Source organism: Pocillopora verrucosa, chromosome 12, assembly GCF_036669915.1.
Source record: "Pocillopora verrucosa isolate sample1 chromosome 12, ASM3666991v2, whole genome shotgun sequence".
NCBI lineage: Eukaryota > Metazoa > Cnidaria > Anthozoa > Scleractinia > Pocilloporidae > Pocillopora > Pocillopora verrucosa.
Window position 1 is genome coordinate 10,078,528 of NC_089323.1, and position 23,189 is coordinate 10,101,716.

Below are 23,189 nucleotides of genomic sequence, written 5' to 3' on the forward strand. Positions count from 1 at the left end.
AAAGATTAGGGATTGTAAACTCAAGAGGGACAAGACTAATTGAGTTAACCTTGGCGATGCTTTTGTGAACTACAACACCGAGGCTACAGCTGTGAGAGCAGCAGCATATTGATCACCTTCCTTTAGTTATTTAATTATTCCTTCTTGTCTTGTAATCAGGATTTCTTCATTTATTGCGTCGCAAATATTTCATTAAGAACCAATCCTCTAAAGTTCGACTTCCTAGGGGGTTACAGAAGGAGGGGAGGTGTGAGTGTTGTAGCTTCGAATAGATCTGCGCATTATCACAGAATTTTGACTAGCCCTCTTGTACGCTTTGCATACCTGTTATATCGACCGGTTAGGACCGGGTACAAGCATGTGCGCGGAGAGTCGAATGTATGGTTGAGAACTGTGAATGTTCGAAGATCTACGTTCAGGTACTTGGCATTTCTTCTCTTTAGAATGACGGAAATCCCTACAAACGGAATCGTCGACGCGAAAGAAAAGAAAAATGTAATCGTGAACTATATCCCACCTCATATAACGGAAGCTTATTTGCAGAACATGTTCATTACTTGTGGAAAGATTATAGGTTGTAAACTCATGAGGGACAAGACTAACGGAGTTAGCCTTGGCTATGCTTTTGTGAACTACAACACTGAGGCTGAAGCGGCGAGAGCCATAGAAATGTTTGACGGACATCAACTTGACAACAAGAAAATAAGAGTAAGTTATGCCCGGCCATCTTCAGAGGAGATTAAAAATGCGAACTTGTACATCAGTGGATTACCTAAAGCTATCGGTGAGAGCGACCTAAAAACGTGGTTTGCTGTTTATGGAACAATCATTTCTTCGAAAATTTTGTTGTTAGAAAGCGGTGAAAGTCGTGGTGTAGGATTTATTCGCTATGACAAAAGGGCAGAAGCCCAGGCAGCCATTGATGCACTGAATGGTGTCACCGTGGCACCTGGCTCTACCCTTGCTGTGAAGTTTGCAAACCCTCCCAAAGGTATTTCTTCAGCCCAGTTACAGTCTGTCTCAATGTTACCTGCGAACGAAGTTTTAAGACCAGAACTGAATCTCGGAGGAGTCGGTCCCATTCATCATGGGACGACAAACAATCGGTTCTCTCCACTAGGAGCCGTTCGTAATTCTTCAAACTATTTCACAAATCAAACGAACAATCAAAATCATCAGAGTCCTGCACATCAAAATTCTAAAAACAATTGTCACTGCATATTCGTATATGGTTTGCCGATTTCAGAGGAGGACATCGCCAATGAATTGTTGCTCTACAAACTTTTTTCCCCACACGGAGCCATTTTTTCGGTGTCTGTCAAGAAGGGCACCGGATATGCCTTTGTCAATATGATAAGGTACGATGAGGCCTTACGAGCAGTTACGAACTTAAATGGATACTTCGTTCAACAACATAATACACATCTTCAAGTGTCTTTTAAAAAATGCAAACCTTGAACTGTTTTACACCATGAGCAATTAATGTGAACGTGAATACGAGCAGAGCATGTATTTGTGTTATTGTTGTAGATATTGGTATCCAGAGTTAAAATATGGAGAGCTAGCTCGGTGATTTGGTGCCTTGAAAGCACAGTCCTCACCAGTGCATAAGCACTATCATGGCCTTTTTTTTTACAAGTGCCTGAGCACCTGTATGTGCTTCAATTGCCAGATGGGACTGGGCTTTAGCAGTGAAAATCAGCCCACACTAAAACCAACAGGATGCATATGCATACATAAGAGGGCTATTTTCACAATTTTTTATGATCAGCCCTGTCATGCTGGCTGGCAGTTGATGGGCCTCTTAAAACTTATTTTTTTATTGATGAAATATGGCAGCATATATTAAACTTTTAGGGCCGGTAATTTAAACAAAGTTTAGCTGTTGTTTAACAAAACTGCATTTTAAACTATCATGTATAAAGCTGAATCTTTTGTCTGCACATTCATTTTTGTGAACAGTGTTAAGAGGGCTCAAAGTTATAAGTGGAAGGACATTTTTCAAAGAAAACAACCTTCTCATAGAGAATATGCAAGGCCCCCAACTTGTGTAAAACAGTGGTTTGGATTATACCTCATGTAAATAACTGGCCCTTAAGGTTTCTAACTTGGAGTTTATTTGAGGGTTTGTTTATTTGGAAATCATATTTTAAGACAACAATTATCATCTACCATTTGTAAATACAGATAACCTCTAACTACTCTTATTAACAATCTCACCAGTCAGCTCTATATGAGAGCCTTCTCCCCCCTCCCCCCAGTGTAATTGGTAGTTACAAATCTAATGTCCCACTCAGAATGAACATTCAATGACATGAAACCCTGTTGACCAATAAATTATCCCTTATCATTAAAAAAAGTTACAAATGTTAAAAAATTCAAATTCCTGTATTTTTTAGCACGTTGAGGATATTCCTCATTATGATTGATGAATTTCACGAAGCACAATCTTCTTGATGAGCTAGTGTGAATCAGACTTTAAGGTCACAAGAACAAAGGAAATGATCACTAACTATTTAGAAGCTCTTGATTGCAAAACAAATTCTCCTTGTCAGTGGCACCTCAGGAAATGCATAGGGAACAGTATGGAGAAGACAAATGTTTGGGTGTAAAGTGAACTATTTTTTTGTTCAATATAGTTTCAGTATGTTCCTCCAACAAGTAATTTTGTTGCAGGAGTGGCATTGTTGAATTGTTCCATCATTACCTCAAAACCAGCTCTCACTCGGTCTTCTTGTTCAATGGAGTCATTCAGCAACAGATGCGTATCCAGGAGTCCTGTTGGTGTGCCTGCTTCGATTTCACAAACAGCATCTTCTTTGTCATTATAGTGTTGAGAAAATGATAGACATGATCAGTGTAATCTAGTCATTGGCTCTTGATCACATTTCTGTGTCTGTCATTTTTTGCCACATGCAGGATATTGGTGAAGGTATATCTGTCTCTCCTTAGCATCTAAAGGGGTTGGGAGTCTTTTCCATCCACCTTCCATTTGCCTCAACAGCTCTATCCATTTGTGTCTCTTGTTAGAGTGGTTGTGATGTTGTATTGTAACCCAGGAGCCACTATTTTTGTTTTTGGAAGAGAAAGAGGTATTTAAGTCACCAAATGAGATATGTTTGAAGCTTGGGACTATAGTTATATCCTTTATTCTGCTTTGACAATATTAGCAATAAAGAAGAGACAGTTCTGGATGTAGCCATGATTTTGACATGGGTTGTTTTCCAGAATCTTTTTTTGTACCATTTTCTGTGTATCATTATGCTGTCAAAATGGAGAGAAACTTTTACTACTGTCTATGAATAAATACTACATGACCAGTGTCTCATTCTTGCAGTCTGAGTTTCAGGCCAGCTTGTAGCTGATAGCACTACAGCTTCTATGTACAAAAACCTGCCTACCTAAGCAGCAACCAAAACTGATTGTACTCAGACTATTATTTTAAAGTATTACCTTATTGAAGCATTGGATTTTGATAGAGATATGTGCACTTACTGATAATAACAGCTGTGATTCTTACAAACAAAACTTTATCTAAATTAATGGTTTTCAACCTAAGAATGGCAGTCAGTCAAGTACTCTAATCATTCTGGTGTTGGCTATTATCACAATGCACTATGGTTTAAAAATAAGAATGAGGTGATTTATTGTTGCTCAGAGGAAACTTTCAAAAACACCACTGGAACTTCATTAGTTGGTTTGATGTGGGTTATGAAGTCAAAGAATTGAAATTTCTCCCCAATTTTTTTCATCATCTTTATGTAATTAACTGGTCTTGTACTTAGACCTCCCTCGGCTCAGCTTTGGAAGATAATTGGGAGCTGGGACATAGTTCGTAGGAGATAAATTATTTCATTTTTAACCATCTTTAAAAGCCTGTGCTTGTCACGCTCCTAACAAACGCACGTAGAACAAACCAAAATCAGAAATCTAGTGCATTGGCAAAACAGTGACAACTTGACCTCCCACTCAAGATTGGCATTAAACCTTGCACTGACGGTGTCCATATAATATTTATAATACTTCCTGTTGAGCTGTTCACCTCTAATCGTTGCAAATTCTTATTTTCAAACCAGTTTATTTTATTTGTACTTTGAAACGTCAAGTTACCCTAAACTAGCCGCTAAATTGTTAGTTTCGTAAACTGCAATATTGACCAGGGTTCGTCGATCATTTCAATAGTTTGTTTCTTTTGAGCGTATTTCAAGCCATTGACAATCTCTTTGCCAACTACGTGGGGTATTAGGCTCCATCTTTGAATCAGGTTTGCACCTGATTTTGAAGAACATCTCACGTTTAGATCTTGGCTGAACTAGGCCAGAATTCATGATAAATCATTGCTGCGGGAGCAAGGAGATCAATGTTTTCCAGTTTAGCCTCGGAAATATATGTTTCGGAGACAAATTCTACAAACCAGTAAAAGGTAGAAAATAATTTGATTTTGCTTCCGAATTATATGTTTGCTTTTTAATTATCATTTTAGCAATGTTGATTAGCCTCCATTGCCACTCATTAAAAATGAGATCAATATCAGGGCTCGATAGAAAAATATAAGAATGAAAAAACCCAATGGACACAAAAAGTAAATGAGTTAAAATGACACTAAAATTCCCCACGAGCTTCGGAATAAGGCAGATCAGCAATTTCATCCCCAAGAATATAACAATCGTCGTGGTTGAGTTATCTCCTTTACGAGATTTGTCCGGTTTCTTAAAAATTTATTTTAACGAAAGAAAAAAGAATATTTCCCGGCATCTTTTAATCTCAGGACCATGTTTCTTGACCGATTGTGTTAGATCGTCTTGTTAATTTGAGCAGGCGTCATATAAATTGACCCCTCCTTTGTTAGACGGTAAAAAGCATTTGTTGTAATTTTCTACTTTAACGATCAAATGCTTTAAGAAGTGGTACAGTTACTTGCCAACGGCCTTAATTAATGCGTCGACCTGATTAAAAACATTGTTGGCAAAATGTCGGAAGCTCTGTTCTACTGTGACTGGAACAACCGCACCGCGCTTTGAGCTCGTTGACCCTCCTCATTGCTACCCCAAACAGTTTGAAGAAATTCCGGTCATCTAAAAAAAGAGAATAATGTTTGGAAATATCTGTATCATCTAACGGCGGAGTTTTTCTTGTGTAGTGGCTGATGAGTATATTTTCCCCGATTGACAGTCACCCCAAAGCGAAGGCACATAGCACCTTTAATTAACTTCTATTCTCCTACATGTGAAAACATAAACATACAATCGCTGTAATTGCCAACATGTTTGCCTAAGGAATTAATTTCCTAAAACATTCACAATGTTGCACGTTTGCCGAGGGACTTATCTATTAACCTGACGTAATTACGGCCTTCGGCAAGACAAAGCCCAGCCAACTTAATTCTCTCGTCATTAAGCTCTATTTTGTCATGATGAATTGGTTTAGAAATGTGAAAGAGAACGGTTAATGAGGGCTTCCGAGGCAAACAAAGCCTATTCACAGTTTCATTTACCGGGGAAAGATTATTTTTTGCTGTCGCTGATGAGTGGATTTGCGAAAGCGGAGTCCTATCTTTAAATCTGTTGCCATTAATCTTACTTACCCCATTTATAATTTTCAACCCTTTTTATGATTTTCCACACTAGTTTTGTCCTTATTTCAACGGTTTGTTCCAAATTTTTACATTCAAAGGAGATTCATTTGATAAACACCAAGGTTATTGATTAAAGAGAAAATGGAGTTTAAGCCAATAGGTTTTGGCATAATTACTTCATCAAGGCTCTAAGAGCTGAAAGCCTGGTTAATTATCAGCGAGCTCGCTTGCAATCAAACATTATTGTTATTTGGCTTTCGAGGGAGAACATTTGCTTTGGGCCCTAAAAAAAGGCTATCACTTTTTTGTCCTTTTATCATCGCAGACGCCAGTGTTGGCCACTAGAAGCAGTTTCCGTCACTGTTTTGAAGCTAATTAAGCTGTATTCATTAGGACGGGAAGCTTTCATTCTACTGACAACCGAATTTACCTCCATTGGTGACTTCGAAGAACACTCAATCCGAATAACAACCACAGAAATGATGAGAAAGCGCACTTTTGAAAACTCCGACGTTTCTCGGCTATCTCCCTCGCTTTATCCGCTAGACGATCTACGAAAAACCGAATTACTCATTCTTCAACCAGCTTGCAAACTTCAAGATCTACAGATACAAGACACGATTGAAGAAGTCCTCAGAACGAACTTGCAAGGTGTTTGTTACACAGCATGGGATAGCGACGCACGATGTGATGCTTTGAGTCAGATTATTAAGCAAAAACTTCGAACCATTCAACACCAATTTGCCTATTTTAACGTGGTTGTTTTGATTGGTCAGGCAAACGATACCGGGATAGAAAAAGCTTCACATAAGGTATGGAAACCTGAATATGACAGTTTTGCATCTGCGTGGTTCAGAAATGAATCACTGTTTGCAGTTGGAACAGTGTTTGCTACTTATGCCACACGAAACTTTTAATCTCTGGGAGCCTACATCGAAGACAGAGCTAGGAACTAGAATTTATGATATGTGATCGTTGCTGATTCGGTTCGATGGTTCGAGTTTTTGAGTCGCGCACACTACTGATAGACGGAAACATCTTAATAACCAATAATGTGTATTATAGTGTACAAGTTGAAGTGACTTCCAAAACCCACTGACGTGTTCATTTTTAATGAAAACAGAGAAATTTAGAAATAAATTATCGCTTTTTTTACCTAACTTCTTCAATGCAAAATTTTCTTGTACATGAACACAGTCAAGCATATCAGCATATCATTTCCTTTTGTCGGAAATCTAAAAGTTAACAAGAAAGAAATGTAAATTTATCCCTTAACAAGCAAGAGTCAGTTGACGTCTTCATTCTGGTCGCTTTACGCTCTCTTGTATATAGCAAGTTAAAATATGTCTAGAATTAAGTAAAACGAAATAAAAAGAAAACAGAATAAATCTTTCAAGTCATTAAATTCAAGGCAAGTTTTAAAATATGTTAGATAGTTTTTCTTGTTTACAGAGAATTTTTAAAGGAAAATGCAAATTACTGGTGAGTGGGTAAATCACCAGTCAGTGACGTGAACAGAAAGGAGTGTTGATTAAGGAACGGGAGGAACAGGAAATGAATACGATGAAGCAGGTTCTATTAATGTACAATAATCGTAAATAAAATACAGTATTTGAAAAGAACCTTCCATTTAGAAAACCACAAAATGTCTCAAGTTTTCTGATTAGTTTAAATTTCTTTTTATCAGGTTGCATATCAGAACCAGATTTAAATTCATTGCCAGATTTTTGAACTGCCCTCTACTGTCCCACTCTCGTAATTTTGTTCGGTTGAATGTCCTGATTGAATGTCAAATCCACAGTTGACCATGGAGTGGAGGGGGGGGGGGGAGTTGTCGCGATAATGGACCTTGATGTAACAAACTTTGCACAGAAAAGATCTCTGGAGTTTCATTTTAAGTTCTTTTTTGTCATCACAATACGCTCAGGGACTCGATGTTTGGCGAAAAGTTTATTGAAAATCTCAATGTGTATCAAACAAATACTCACAGCCTGTTTTCCGCTAAAGCATACTTTCGAATAAGCAAGAAGTTTGTGGCTTGCTGACGGAATCCTTAGAGGTCATTACAGACCGATCGACGAAGGAGTTGATCTTTCCTCAGGCCATCTGTCTCAATGATATACTGTTTCCACCGATGTTGTACCAATAGGAAGAGAAAAAGGTGGAGACTAGAAAGGAAATTAGGGTTTCGGAGGCTAAAGGTGTTTTTTTCAGCGTTATAAAGTAACATTTAGATACTACGTGTGCTCTCATCAAATGGCAGGTGTGTTGGAAAAAACACAGTGTTTGCAGTGTCACCTAAACACTCGAGGGCTGGGAGAACTGAGTCCTCTATCGCGTTCGTAGCCTATACAACTTGTCAGGAATTCTTGGCCAAAGTAACTGCAGAATATGCAGTTTTTCGATGAGTTTTTCTACCGGACAGAGGCGAGCGCCAAGCCTCCATTCGCATGAAAAACGCAAAAAAAAAAAATACTCCTTTTCTGCAGGCTGTGGCCCAAAGTCTTACGACATGTTTTAGAGAGGTGTGAAGGAAGGCTCACCAATATCTACTGACGTACAGGCATGAAATGGTTTTTTAAGGATTTATGTTAACTACTGCTTAAGTAGTGTTCATTACTGCGAAGATCACTCACTTAATATAAACTGTCGTGCATTTGTTCTGCGTTTTTGCAGATTAACCAGGGGTAGAAATTGTTCCTCAGTGTTGCACTAGGTAAAAGAGTCATGGAGGTTTGAGAGCACGATGACGTTTTTTTTTAGAGATCACCATACACCGATGAATGTAGGTAACGTTATAGGGTATGATAGGAATTATTGTCTTTAGATAGAAATAGTAGAGATGGTAAGTTTTGAGCTCGGTGAAGAATTAAGAAAGATGTTTTTCGTCTTGTCACGAGCGTGGGACAAAGAAAAAATTCTGAGTCCACATGAGGAATCGAACCTCAGACCTTCGGATGACCTTTGAATGTTGTCTTGTTTTTAAACAGCAACATTTCTGTTTATCTCAGATCCCAATTCAAGTGTAGTTCTGCAAAAAACGACCTATTACGCGTTATTCACAAGTGTTCGGTGTCTTTCATGTATGGAACACATCAATCAATTCTAATCTCTATTCTGTTGGTAAATAACACCAGTGCACATAACAACTTGTTTGTTGTTTTGTGTTTAGCTTACATTCAGGCTTTTTAAAACATATGCGTCGCACATTCAACTTCTTTTCTATACAGCTCTCTTGGGATCTAATTGAAGCCACTTAAATTCCCAAAGAATCTTTTTCTTAAGAATAGTTTACAGAGTACAAATCCAACAAACAGGTAGTTGATATTCGAACATCAAACTTGGCCCAGAATACACAATGAACTGGTTGATCCACCCTTCATTTCTGTCATGATGGAGAACGTAAAAAAGAACTCTTTGACAACGAAGAATCCTCGGAAAAAGGCCACTTTCTTTTTGACTTCGGACGAAAGAACATTCACGGAACCTAGCAACGAGCTGAAGGAAACCAGTGAACAAGATAGAGCTAAGGGTAAATTTGCTTCAGTAGCGCGCACTGTTTTACTGGCAAACCGAGCTTTCCCACAGACACGAAAACCTACTCGAGTCAATTCTGTCTTGGTTCACAATCAGTCAGAAACGCAATCGGTAAAATTTGCAACCACTGCTCCAGCTCCAGCTAATTCTGTTGACGACACCATGTCGGCCTTTTACGGAGAGAGATTATTGAGGGAAAACACATACAAAATGGAACCTGATGACTTGTTCTTGAGTGGAAAGGCTCGTGTTATCATTCACAATGTGTTGGAAGAACATTTAAAAAGTAAGATGTACACTGCTGATGACAGCAAGAGATGGTCAGTGGAGATTAGCGAGGAAATTAAAAGGAAGATAAAAGCCGAGGAGCCTTTGGAGAGATATAAGTTTGTATGTGTGGTATGGATTGGTCAGCAGTTAGGCCAAGGTATTCATATCACCAGTAGATGCTTGTGGAATGCCCATTTTGATAACTTTGCCCGAGACACTTTTAGAAATGATCATCTTTTCGCGGAAGCTTCAGTATTCGCTGTTTTTGTGGAATGAATTCATCTTGAACTGGTTCAGTAGCGTTTAACCTTAAATGCCAATTACCTGAAAACTTCATCATTCCTTGTGAATGAGCTTAAAAATGATTGGTGTTTATTTTCGTTTTTTCAGTTAAAAAGCTATCATCAGTGCGCTAAATCGTCTCCTTGTCTTGTCTAAAGATTCAAGTTAATGCCTTCCAATCTATGGCAAACTTTGCTATTTTAGATGCGATTTTAGAAGTTGTGTTTGGCTCATTTTGTTTGCCGGGCACAAACTTCTTCAGATCTGTTTCACAAGTACGGGGAATGGTTCCCTGAAATTAGCCAATTAGGGCCTGCGTTATATTAGATTGTTTTATCATGATAAAATGTAGAAATTGAAATGAAATTCTGCGGTAAATTTGTCCCAGAGAGCTAAACGGAACAACCTATCGGGTACTTATTATGTCAGCTACATGAAGTCGATCGAGTTACGATTCGACAACATCATCTTGTGCTAACACGTGGGGTTTAAATTAATTGGAATAATCTACTAAATTCAATCACAAATTCTTAATGATTCTTTTCATTTTTGAGTGCTGTTTTTTTTAACCCAAAAGGGATGTCTTGAACTAGTGCTTTGGTCGCTTTGTTTGCGTGCTGTTTTAAAACAATTCACCATTTTTCACATACATAATAAATGGAATCCAGCCCTATGATAATTTAAAGGGAGAAAAGAGAGGATGTCAAAGCCAAAAATAGAATTGAAACACGATTAAAAAAAATAATGAAATGAAAAAATTTTAAAAAAGTAAATAAATAATTTCAGAGCGAGCCAAAGCTGTGTTTAAGAGTGAAATGACATAAATGGTAGAATTTTAAACTACGTTTACCAAGAAAATACTCAAAACTATTTAAATAAAATGTGTAGGAGACTCAAACATGACGCTTTTATTTACTATACATGATATGAAAATCTGTATGCGTGAACTAGCTTTTCAGAGACAATCTATTAACAGCTAACTATGGTGTCAGTGAATAACTTGCGCGTTTATTTTGCAAGCCTCTCGTCTGTCCGACGAAGTTGATACTATTCATACATTTCAATTCGTCAGCCTGCTAAGAACTATTTCTGATCGCGTGACGGATTAAACCAGCTGATAACAAACTTCTTTTTCTTCGTCCACAACAGGAAAGCTAAAATCTCGAGGAGGTATTTTAAGTCATTGTTTCAATGGCATAATAACTGTTTGTAAGTTATTGTTGTTTGAATATTCGTTATTGTGTTTCCAAGTATTGTATTCAAATCGACTCGCTTGCAAATTTGCATTCAGAACACGAATTTCGAATCTCGCCCTCTATCGATGCTTTTATAATAAGATACCTGCCAGACTCAGATAGAAAAGTTGTTTTCAGAAGTATGTTTAGACGAGAGCGATGAGGAATAACAATGAAATATTTTTAGTTTGCACCCGGGCGCTTCCAAACTTCAGTATAATAAGTTACGAGTTACTCACAGTACACACCGAAAACCGTAGCAACTGCAAATAGGTCGCCATTCCTAAAGTATCCCTCAGCGACATTGTCAAATTTCTGATCCCAAAGACATCGACTGCCGATTCGCATTCCTTGGTTATGAACCTGTCCCATGTGTACAATACAAATAAACTTGTACCGTGAAAATCCTAGGATCTTGACTCGTTGTTTTATTGTATCAGACAGTTTTTTGGTCATTTCCTTACAAAATACTGCCTCATAGGTTTGGCCGTGAAGATTTTGATCTAACACGTCTTCGATAACTTCTTTGACTTTTGGCTCGGAGAAACGGCTAACCGGTTCTAGTCGGTAACTGTTTTTTGGCGTTTGACTTGGGTGTGTGTAACCATAACGTGACGATACACTGGGAGAACGCGAAGACGGTGGGGATCTGCCACTTGGAACGTTTAGTCTCGTTGTCGGCTCATCACGGCGGAAATTTCTTGGGAAATCCCAGTGAATGACAGCTGTCCTTCCCGCGTTTTCCCGTCGTGTTCTATCAGCTACTAAAAACTGGGCTCGCTTTTTAATTTTTACGGCGAGTTTCCTGGCCCTTATCATTCCTATCATTGATGGCCCTCCCCCAAGTGAGGAGTTTCTTGAATGTGCCGCAACTTCACCACTCATGTCCGCTTCTTTAAACGACAGACGAACATGCAACTTTCGACGTGTTAATAACAACTTCCCGGAGAAAACACTGCTAATAGCCACGTAAACCAAACATGAATGTTTCTGGGAGACGCAACGTTGTTATAGCGATGTCTAGTGATATTAAATTTACATGGGGTTTAATAATGAGACGAGTAGCTTGCGGCGAATCTGTGAACAAAAACTACGTAAATACATGCTAATAGGTCAACAGATGTAATTGCAAATTGTCCACCGATTGCAACCTTGGGATTTTTCTTCTACCGATTAGTTTAGTCTAGACAAAGGGAGCACTGCAAGCTGTTTAAAACTTAGATTAGTTTCCTTTCGTTTTGCGGTGTGTTATGCAAATTCTTTCTCTGTTTTGGAACTCGTAGACACGGCAATACCGGTCACAAAAGAGCTCCGGCTGAGCAGGTGGGTTTTTGTTTCAAAACAAGGCTGTCATTCGTCAGCCAATGAAAGAGGTATTGACATAAACTGAACCGAGCTTGTTACTGTATTACAATGAATTTAACATACACAAGAGCAGGCGTGCCTTCGTTCAACCAAATTAATTTAACGAACATCTAACGTACCGAGAACAAAATTGGCCTGGCTAGGAAGGAGAATACGAAAATGAATTTGGAGACGGAGTAACTGAGTCGTTTGAGGCGCACTAAGGGGTCGAATCCCCTTCTTCCCATCAAGTTTACTTTTCTCTAGTTTAGAGTTTAACTCTTCTGCGTCATGACAGTAAACAACTCGTACACGTCTCATGAATTCCAGCATTTCAATAATTCACGAGTTCCAGTTTTTCAATAATTCATGAGATGTTTCCTCTTTTTATCTAGTTACTTGTAAATTTGAACCAGGCTTTTTTTGAAAAACTTTATTTCACCCGACAATAACTGAATCAAATGGTTACAAACTGACAAAATTCTCGCAATTTCCTTGTTATAAATAAAAACCTACATAAACCCTCCAACTAGTAATATCAACCTCCCCACCTATCAAGGCTACAGTAGTTTCAAGACTTAACGGCAATTTAATTTAAAATGATTAAGCTTCCAATAATTTTATAAGTCATAAATAAACAAATGGACAGCAGCAAAAGCACCGGCATTATGCAATCAATATTTTACAGCCGTAACAAAAGTAAAAATCATGTGATTTACCTTTTGTCAGTGCAAAATTCTTATTAAAGTGTGCTTAAGGTCAACAAAACCTTCGAAAGTGTCTGACTTCCCCACTGATTAAAAAATGGCAAGTAAAACAAGATACATATTGACTCAGACCAAACCCGAGTAAAATTAAAGTTCAAAACAAACCACTGAAAGCATTCATTGACAACCAATCCAATTTCAAAATAAGAAAGCCAGTTGTTAAAATAAGAAACGGCTTTAAAATAAAATGACAAAATATTATTTGAAACTAAAGTTGCATTTCATTACAATGCTGAAACCAACAAATGATAGATAAATAGTTTCTCCGAACATAAGAGTGTGCATCCAAATCTTACATCAAACATAGAGGTTATAATTGTTTGCTTTAATTTCTTGGTCATGTAGTTACATACCACATTTATTCACGATCTCTTTAGCAGTTATTACAATTTCTGCTCAAAGCATTTGAAATTCCAAATTAAGTCTACCAGTTATTCCATCAACACAATTCAAATAAGGTTGAAAAGGCTGAAGTCAACTGTTTCTTTTCTTACAACAAATTGAATGCATTGTATCTGAATTTCTAATTGAAAACCCCTATATGAAGAGACCATCGATAGGGAAATAATTTATTAAAATGACAAGTTAAATTATTTTACAATTATTAATTAATAAATAAAAAGGGAGTTTCTCCTATAGTTGTGAAATTCACCTTAATAATAAATACACTTTTTCACAATCCATACCAATTAAAAACTGATGTAAATTCCATGTTCCATAGTCCCCCCTTTTCATTTCTCAATAATTGTAATATCATTCACAGACTGAAATCATAACTGTGTTCAAGTTAATCTGTTATTAAATGTGTTGATAAAACTGGTATTTAATTAATTTGCCTTAAATGATTCCAAGCAGCTTGAATCAGCTTGCCCTGGTAAGCTATCCATCCTGCTCTAGGCAAATAGATATTTTTGCCAAAGCATTGGAAAGAAAAGTTTATGTTAAAACTGTTCCTACATAGGCAAGGTGTAAAAGTACTAGTAACTCATAAATTCCTGTTTCACAATCAATTGGCAGATTCTCTTTTGTTAAACAGACAGGAAAGACAGACAAAAAAACCTAGGTAGTGAATAAATAAAAAAGACAACAAAACTACATCCAAATAAACACTTCATTATGTAATAGACAAAAGAGAAACTGCTTGAATTTTATGAAAATGAAAAAATATCCCCATAAGCTTAATAGTAAAATAATGTAATGAGAGGGACTTTGACTGCACAGAAGTCCATTCATTATTTAGCAGTCTAAGTAGGAATTGATGATCTCAGTAAAATGACAATTTGATCAATAATTATAAATAAGTTGAACAGAGGAGCAAAAATTTAAACTTCTGAGAGAGGGAAGGTGGGAGTCTTTAAAAGCTAGTAATCACTGAAGGACAGTACATACTAACACTGAAATATACCATAGGAGGAAGTTATCCTATTATTGAGAAATACTCCTCTTTATGAACAGATATATTCTGAACAACACATTTCATGAAACCCTTTTGATGAGCATTTCATTCAAGAAGTTTTCCCCATTTGACTCATTTAAATCAAATAACCAACCTACAATCTGCATCTTGGGGGAAAGATGAAGATAGATGTCAGCTAAGGCCTTAACAAATTATGTGGCAGAGCAAAACAGATAAAATGATGGCCACAGCAATACTTTTGTCCAAAATGACACAACTTAAATAAAGTCATATTACAACTAATGATCAGTCAACATGTTCAGTCAACAGCAGTGATTATTGATATTTTGACATTTTTCTTGGAGTCTCTCAGCCTTACCACCCAGCTTCAGCACAAAATGTGAAGTCCGCCATTCAATTTCACGGCCACAAGCTGCTTGAAGAAAAAATATGAGAAAGGAATACTCTCTAAAAAGCCAAGCCAGAAACAGCTTCCATATTGGTGGCAAGGAATTGTTTGGCTAAAGTGAAAAACAAAAGAATAGGACAAGTTGGTTAATTCTCAATTATTACTTTGAATTTGGCTTGGAAGGGTTCTTAATGATAAATCATCCAACAAAAGTCACAAATAGTACTGTTTCATCTATGTTGGGACACATTTTAACTGGGAGCTGAAATGACATGGTTTGCAAACAAACATTCAAAGGTTACATATTGTTTGTGAAATTTTCCCTAACCCAGCACTGAGAGCAGATATTCAAGAAGAAAATGATCTAGACCTGGTTATGAAAGGTTCTACTTTTCTAATGTTGGCCTAAGTTAGAAATTATCTCATTGCCCCTACTGTTTAAAACCAACAAAATAATTAAATTGAATCACTAAAAATTTGGCTAGTTTAGTACACTTAAGCATCAGCTGCCACTTTTTAGTGTTCTACTTCTTTGTATTTCAATCTTTTCAGAGTGGTAACTTCAGCTTACAGTTCCTTTTCAAAACAAGAAATTGCTACCTTATTGTCTCCAGCAGCACATATCATGAACTTCACGAGTGCTCTTTCAAACTTCAGCACAACAGTGGCAAATAATTAGCAACCAAACATGTTATACTTGCACCTTATTTAAAACAGGTTTTCTTCATGTGAACATGCTTAAATGAAAATGACGGCACAGGTAAATATCACTATGTAATGGCTGCCTATGAAATATCCAGAGGCCAATGTTAATTAATGAGTAAAAGCAGGTTTTACTCAGAAGGTAGAAACTCACCCCTTGAATATATCTAAGTAAGATGTAGTCCAACAAAAATGAGACAGCAAGATGTTCAACAAAAAATAGTATGAAGCTGATTTCCCACAAATGCCACACAGCCCAACATGACATCAAACCAATAATGGGACTCTCTGTAAAAGGTTCAAACACTGCAGGGAAAGGTTCCATTGTCAGACGCAGCCTGGTCCATCTGCAGTATATCAAATTAACTTGATATCAATAACTAGAGAATGTACTTCTCATGGAAACATTGTGGTTCACATTTAAAACTAGTTAAATATTTTTCATACCAGGTTGTTTTTTATTCATAAAATAAAAGTAAAACTAGATTAAAAAATTTAGAACCAAGAAAGTCTGAACCTTAACACATAAGCCACACCAAGCTAAGAGTAAATAAACAATTCCTGGGAATAAACTTTCCCAAAAACTTTCCAAATCTGTAGTAAATAAAAATGATGTGAAGTGTGTCACTTATTGATCCTTACAGCTGTTATAAGTTAGCATTACCTATAATAATACACAATTTATACATTTTTTGTAATTGTTATACAGTGGTTATAAATTCAGCCTCCTTTAGAAGAGAAAAACTGATACAGTCAGCAATTCTAACTCAGAACTAATTTGGTGCTATGTATCAAACTTAGTTGTTTGAAATAATTGTTTAAAAATAATAAATAAATATCTTGTTTAAGATAATCTTCCAACAGATCAAACTGGTTGAGGTCACAAACTTTCACCTTAAAGTCACTCTGAATTATTACACCTACAAAAAAATTAATGATTATGTAGCAAACCTGATCATTCGTTGCTGAAATCTGACAAGAGAGTATGTACTTGGATTCTGTATAGCTGGGTCAGAGCTCAGAACAACTTTCATACCTCTGCAGGGAATAATGTTGTAATAACTGAAAAACTAGAAAGCTTCACATTTAATTCACAACAAACTCAAGCTTGATCTTGAAGGAGTTGGTTCTTAGTCTGCTGCAATAAAATTTGTATGAAAATGCTTTTTGTAAACAACACTATAATACAAACAGGGGGTCTTGTCGCAAAAGTTTATTCAATAAGCTTGTTGATAGTCTCTCTCAAACCCAGCATTTGGAGATTAACTGATTATTGTCAGAGCCCTTTTTGATTGATTGTAATTGTAAAATGAAAACCAAAGCTATTGCAACAGCCAACCAGAAAGGTAAATACATTTAAGAGTCTATCAGAACTCAAAGTAAAAACATGTAAAAGCCAAAAGTGCAGCAGGGCAACCAAGTCATGATTGGTCTTAGTTTTGCATCCAATTGATTCAGAGAGAGGTGTCAGTTTTCTTGACCAATAACCGAGTGAAGTCAAGCAAAAACAACACAACACTGGATAACTTTTGCCATTCAATTGAAAATTGCTCTTACTAGTGGGAGAACTTCAATGACTAGATGCACTGATTCTAATTCTTTAATTCTTTTGAGAACCTTACAGCTTGAAAGCTCTCCATGAAAACCAAGATACTGAATGTATGAAAATTCCTGCTGCTTCAGGAAAATGCCCTTTGAGAAAAGATTATTTGCTGCCAAAAGCATTTTAAATGACTAGGTCATTTAGCTTCCTCTATATAAATTCTTTATATGCCAGTAATTCAGTCTCCTCCTAAAAGTTCCTATTCTTCACAACTTAAAGAGGAAATAGCTTTTCATGTGATTTTGCTACTTCAGCCTTTTTATCTTGTCCTTATCATAGTAATAGGGAGATGCAGTAAAATCAATTAATGCCGATGTGTTATCTAAATAAAACAAACCATATATAAACACCATGTCATTATCTTGGTTCTGTACTGAGGTCATCTACAGCTTATGAATACTGACCTTTTATATATTGCCTTCGACATAAAGTAATCCTCTGCTATGTAGCAAGAAAACACTTCAAGGCCACCTGCACAATGTCAAATAAGGCTAAAACTCAAAACCAACAAATGGTATTGAAGATCTCTCATAGGAACATTCTCCCTGTAAAATCTCCTTCGATGATTCAAAAGATAAGCAATCAGGGATCTAGTGTTTGCAAATAATTCATAATCACTGAAAGATATAATCTCAAGTTTGTGTAATTTACCTAGTTCATCCAGAAGTGGCTTGCTGTATAGACTTGACATGCCATTTGCACATAGTAGACCAAAGCAATAAGCTAGCAAGTACACAAATGCATGTTGTGTTCCAAAGTAAACCTGTGGATAAGATTTTAATCACTCATTACAACTAAGCAACAATGTAAAAAAGAAGCAAGTTTACAAAAATATACTAGACACTCTAGGGAGTGTACTGTGGTATAAGTTCACACAGCAAGGAATGGAAAGACTCTCAAACAAGGTGTGCTATAAAAGGAGAGGTGCCTTGGGTACCTCTGGATCATTTGTCAATCAATGGTTGCAGCATACAGACCACTATATTCAAAAGAGCTTGAGCTGCAGCGGATCCAAAGTAAGTGAACAGCAAAAACACTGATAAGTTTTAATGATATTCTCTCATCACAAAAATAATTTGTTGAGGTTTGTATCTCCTTCTTCCAATTGAAACCATCTTCATTAGTTGTGGTAAATTTGGAATTGGAAATGATTTGCTTTGCCATCACATAATATTACCATGGCATAATTTGCACTTGAGCTGAAAACCAAGGGGCGAAGCCAATCTGTCTATATCGTGCCTTTGTGTTTGAGAGATGACCAGATACAGTGTCAAGTGTAATTGTACTCTTACTACACCAGACAAACCATATCCTACCTTATCAACACATGCAGCAAAATCCATACAGTTGGCAACAAAGGGTAACTATTGAACAGAAAAACATGTGACTAAAATCATGACACAATATTGTTAAAGTACACAAAGAATGGCTGGGATATAGAACAGCTTTCAAGAAAGTATGGTGATATCTTAAGGGGAAAGGGTGCAGTCTGAGAATTTAAAGATGGAAAAAAGTGAATCAATGGCAGCTCTAATTTTTACCAAAGAAAGAAATAGATAACAACAGAAGAGAAGAATATTCTTGACCAGAAATCTGCTGCCCTTAGCTTTTAATTTTGATACCTGGAAATTGCATTTTCAGATTAACCTGATCATGGGCAAAACATGAGTTTGGCAGGTTGCACATTATTGGTATTGAGATCCAAGTTGACATATGAAATACTGTATCTTAATTTTCAAAACATTAAATGTTTGCTAAATAGTGTGTGACAGGCTATACCTTTGCCATAGTTAAAAAGAATAAATGTTAAATCATTTTTGCTCCTGATTAGGAATCTCTTTGAGACCAAAATTTCATCTCCTGACCAAATACTAAAAAAACTGGAGGTACTTAATATTCCTTTGATCAGAGAAGAACTGCAAACAGTTAAAAGCCACCTTAACCCATGAGACTACAAGTCTCGATGTGGTAATATTCATTATTATTTTATAATTTTGTTGCTTAGTGTACCTCATGTAATCTTTATTACCTGATGAACCATTCCTACTCCTGGTCCCATATGAGAAACTAACTCTTGAAGAGTGCCTTGATGAACTAAAGACAGCAGTACCACAACAAAAATATAAGAATTATAATTTAGTATTTCTCAACAGAAAAACAAGTAAAAAATTGAATAATGATTTCTAAACTGCAAAAATGAATTACCTTACAATTGATTTGCAATACACAACACTAGTATAAACACAGGGTTAATTTGGAAAAAGACACATTATTGTTTCAACAGAGAAGGAAAGTGCTTTTCTTTAAAATACCCATACTGAATACTGACAGATGACCCTTCTGAACTTCAAAGGGAAAAGTTGAACCAGGGTGCCATCCCTAAAATTATTACAGAAAAGACTCAAGGAAAACTGGAATTTCCAGTGGAGTCAGGTGATAAAGATTAAAGGAAAAAAAATCTACTTCTGGGAGATGTTGCTTCCTAAAGCCAAGAAATCATTATTTAGCATTATCTTCAGTATTTAGTTCAAATAAGGCTTTTCCTGAATAAGATGACAAAAAAACCTACCGGGTTATAGAGATTATAGGTGTAATTGCTCATCAGTGTTACTTTAAATACTACTGACAAAAAATACTGTGTTACCTTTAATATTACTGTCACAGATCCATAGCAGGTCATATTTTGCTGCCTTGTAACCTTGGTTCATGTTGTTAATTTTTGGATTCACACCAATTGTCTTTGCAGCTACAGAGAAAAGTCGAGATGTAAATTGATAGTGAAACTTTATTTCCAACACTGTCCACTTTTCAGCCACATTTGTTGACTTTGTAACTTATAGAAACCTTACATCACTGGAAATGTCAAGTACAATTCTCTGGGATAACCCTAAGGAAAAGATTTAAATCATCAAGATTGGCTCTAAAATCAGCCTCTTCACTTTTGTCCTCTTTTTATATCTTTAGATTGTAACTAAACACCACAACAGACAGAAGCTTGTTTTGGGACCAGACAGCTTATTAAATGTATATATCTTACATAAATAACACACAACACTATTACATAAAAGACATTTGATGATTACACTAAACCAATGGTTCAGTAATCAGGAATAAATTACAAACATGAATGAGATTAAGATACAACTGTCTATGGTGTAGGTGGGAGGGAAACTAAACCTTTCTTAAAGTTAGAAATAAAATTGTTGGTTGTTTGCTTGCTAGAGTACTATTAACACGTGCACAGATACCTAAGCTACTTACTAGAGTAATTTTGTGATTAAAACACATTAGCGTGGTGAATAGCCATTGGCTCTACCCAAGTCTTAAGACTTATGTGCTAAACAAATTCCTCAATCTTAAAGAAAAGGGAAAATACTAATATGCACCCTGCCTGTACCCACTCCACGCCTCTCAGTCATTGATATCTAGATTCATATTACTAAAGATTAATATTCACAATAATACATGATAATAATATAATAATACTTATTTTTTCTCTTTTGAAAATAAATAAAGAAAGAAAATTCTTTATGAAAATTGGGACAACTGGTACTATTAGGAAAGAGCTCTAAGCAAGTGCCATTCAAAGTGATATCTGTATAAAACAGACTCCTCCTTGACTTTTATCAGTTTCTTCTTAATAAAGGTTAATTGTGGAAGAGTAGTTAACTATTAAGTTCAAATAGAACAGAGTGAGCAATCAGCACTTTTCAAGGACAAGTGGTTTAAGGTTGATAAAATAGTACCTATATGCTAATATTAATATTTTATCAAGTAAAAAATGTTATCTTTATCTAAGGAAATAAAAAAAACTCTTTCATCAGGCCTATCTACTTCACATGGATTTAAAGTGTCAAAGGGGCTAAATTTTGTTGTCAGTACCCACTAGAAGTGTAAGCTAGACACAGGTACATTTGATAGGTACTTAGGCTGATGTCTGTTTAAGAAGTCTTCTTAATTTGGAGCATGATTTACACAAGTTTATTGTATTTTGTATAAACAGTTCAATGCAAGAAATTTAAAGTTGTTTCTTACAGATGCAACCACTCTTGCCATATTTTATAGTAATACCTAGACCATGTAAAAAATTTTTTTCTTATTATTTGAAGGTATGGGAGCACTATATTTTTTCGGTGACAAAGAACAGCACACAGCTAAATAATTTTATATAACTCGCTGCAGGTAGAACAATATTTTTTCAGTAGTTGATTTGAATATTTAATGAGACACAGGGGAGATAAAGTGAAAAATTCTTTAACAGAAAACCAGGGTATAATTTTAAAAAATTTACAACAAAATTATTCCCAAGAGATCAACATACAGCTATTGTCTCTTTCGAAAAACAAAGTAATTAACGGCTTGTCTCAGTGTAGCGATTATGATAGACAACACTGTGGTTTTTGAGCAAACTTCACCTGCTAAAATTTAGAAAAATAATGTATCCTGTTGAAAATTTCGGACTGAGAACTTTAAGACTGCTACATTGTTTTCCTGGGTTTATCCGATTTATAAATTGGTGACGTTGAAAGCAATTCGTTCTACCTTAAGGGCTTCACGGTTGAGTTCTCTGATCATTTTTATGCAAATAAAACCAGGGGCCCTCCTTAAAAATGAATTTAAAATATTTTTCAACGTTAAAAGTATCGATTGTCTCCGTTTTCAAAACAGAGATATTTTCGTGCGTAACCTACCCGTAAATAATCTCGAATTCACCAGAGGATATGCTTCCATAAGTTGACGTACAATTTTGACTGCGGGATCCAGTTCATCTTGCACACAAACAAGGATCTCATACTGGAAAGAATAAGATTAGTCTGTGTGTTCAGTAAACTTCATTGAACTTAACTTAGGGGCACATATTTCAGTTTGACTAGAGTCTCAACCAACAACCCACATGTTACAATAAAGAAAAACAAATAAGGCGTAAAAAGGGTAACAATAGGATATAGCGATACAGCATTGAGAACGAAAAAAAACATAGCGCCCAAAATAACACAAATCTCACCTTAGGGTAATTTAGTTCGAAAAAGCCTTGAAGATTTTTTATCAGATTAGGCTCATCTCCGACCAAAGGCTACAAGGGAAAAATAAACTCATGAGCGAATTATTTCTTGGGTCGCCAACAGAGCAAAACAGCTCTTGAGTCTCAAAAGTAAGCTCATTTAGCATAAGTATTGGCGGATCAATAGCTGACCAACGCATTATTTAATATAAAGCTATAATGTTTAAAGGATACCTTACCTTCAAGATTGAAACCCCCGGAAGTTCTTTATTATTGACAGCGGGAGTAGATTTATGAAGGTGAATCTTACTAAAACATAGCACATTGACAAATTAGTAAATGTACCAAACAGTACGCGAAGTTGAGCGGAATATCAAATAGCGTGGCTTTGCAAACACTGAAGCAAATGATACTCACGCTGTTGCTATAGATATTAACTGAAATAATGCTAGTACTATCCATAATAATAAAAAAGAGAAAGCTAAGAGATCTGCAGCGCTTGGCGCGTAAATCTCCTCTAGGTCCCCAAACGTGGAAGCCATCTTGAAAATTAACCATACTTTCCGCCTGCGCTCGGGCCGAGAAAGCTTGCTAGCCTCTGATTGGCTCGTTCTTTCAAATCTGTAAAATGGATTGGTTAAAACTTCCCGCCCTTTTTGAGGTTGCAATAGTACAGTGACGTGGCTTGAGTCGTTTACCATTTGCGCCTACCGGAAATGTAAACCAATGTTTATTTACCTTGGAAATCTCTTGGAAGATATCTCTGTTGCGATATAAACAATATCAAGCAATCATTACCGGTGTATTGGAAACCACTTTTACTGCCTTATTATAGTCGTGGACGATATGATTCTCGTTCTTCAGCCCAAAATAAATGCCTAGTGTATTTACACGTAGAATCTATCCGCTTGCAAACATCAGTGTCCTGGATAATTCATGATTGACCGAATACAGTTATGAAACTTTCGATAGAACCAGACAAACGGTATAACTCAGCGTATGCTCTCCATATAAAAAAAGAAAATTTATTCACCTCCTGGCACCTCCCACACCGTTCCCTTCCCGAC

The 23,189-nt window shown here is 36.3% G+C and overlaps 4 protein-coding genes across 4 annotated transcripts; 2 read left to right on the plus strand and 2 right to left on the minus strand.

Annotated features, from left to right (window-relative positions):
• The first annotated feature begins 377 nt into the window (after nucleotides 1-377).
• LOC131786426 (ELAV-like protein 1-B) lies at nucleotides 378-3,245 on the plus strand. The gene has a single exon (XM_059103485.2). It carries the CDS (start codon nucleotides 445-447, stop codon nucleotides 1,456-1,458), a length of 1,014 nt encoding a protein of 337 aa, XP_058959468.2. The 5' UTR covers nucleotides 378-444; the 3' UTR covers nucleotides 1,459-3,245.
• Nucleotides 3,246-8,968: 5,723 nt separating this feature from the next.
• LOC131786417 (dynein light chain Tctex-type 5-like) lies at nucleotides 8,969-9,658 on the plus strand. The gene has a single exon (XM_059103474.2). It carries the CDS (start codon nucleotides 8,969-8,971, stop codon nucleotides 9,656-9,658), a length of 690 nt encoding a protein of 229 aa, XP_058959457.1.
• Nucleotides 9,659-10,534: 876 nt separating this feature from the next.
• Nucleotides 10,535-11,912, minus strand: LOC131786442 (dynein light chain Tctex-type 5). Its single transcript, XM_059103506.2, has one exon. It carries the CDS (start codon nucleotides 11,782-11,784, stop codon nucleotides 11,131-11,133), a length of 654 nt encoding a protein of 217 aa, XP_058959489.1. The 5' UTR covers nucleotides 11,785-11,912; the 3' UTR covers nucleotides 10,535-11,130.
• A 768-nt stretch (nucleotides 11,913-12,680) lies between these two features.
• Nucleotides 12,681-22,676, minus strand: LOC131786443 (ceramide glucosyltransferase-like). Its single transcript, XM_059103507.2, has 12 exons — nucleotides 22,540-22,676; nucleotides 22,362-22,431; nucleotides 22,126-22,194; nucleotides 21,812-21,914; nucleotides 19,765-19,866; nucleotides 19,150-19,214; nucleotides 18,437-18,484; nucleotides 17,772-17,883; nucleotides 17,525-17,591; nucleotides 16,469-16,555; nucleotides 15,672-15,864; nucleotides 12,681-14,927 (listed from the first exon to the last, which is right to left on the minus strand). The coding sequence occupies exons 1-12, from the start codon at nucleotides 22,662-22,664 to the stop codon at nucleotides 14,730-14,732; spliced, it is 1,239 nt and encodes a 412-aa protein (XP_058959490.1). The 5' UTR covers nucleotides 22,665-22,676; the 3' UTR covers nucleotides 12,681-14,729.
• Nucleotides 22,677-23,189: the final 513 nt, after the last annotated feature.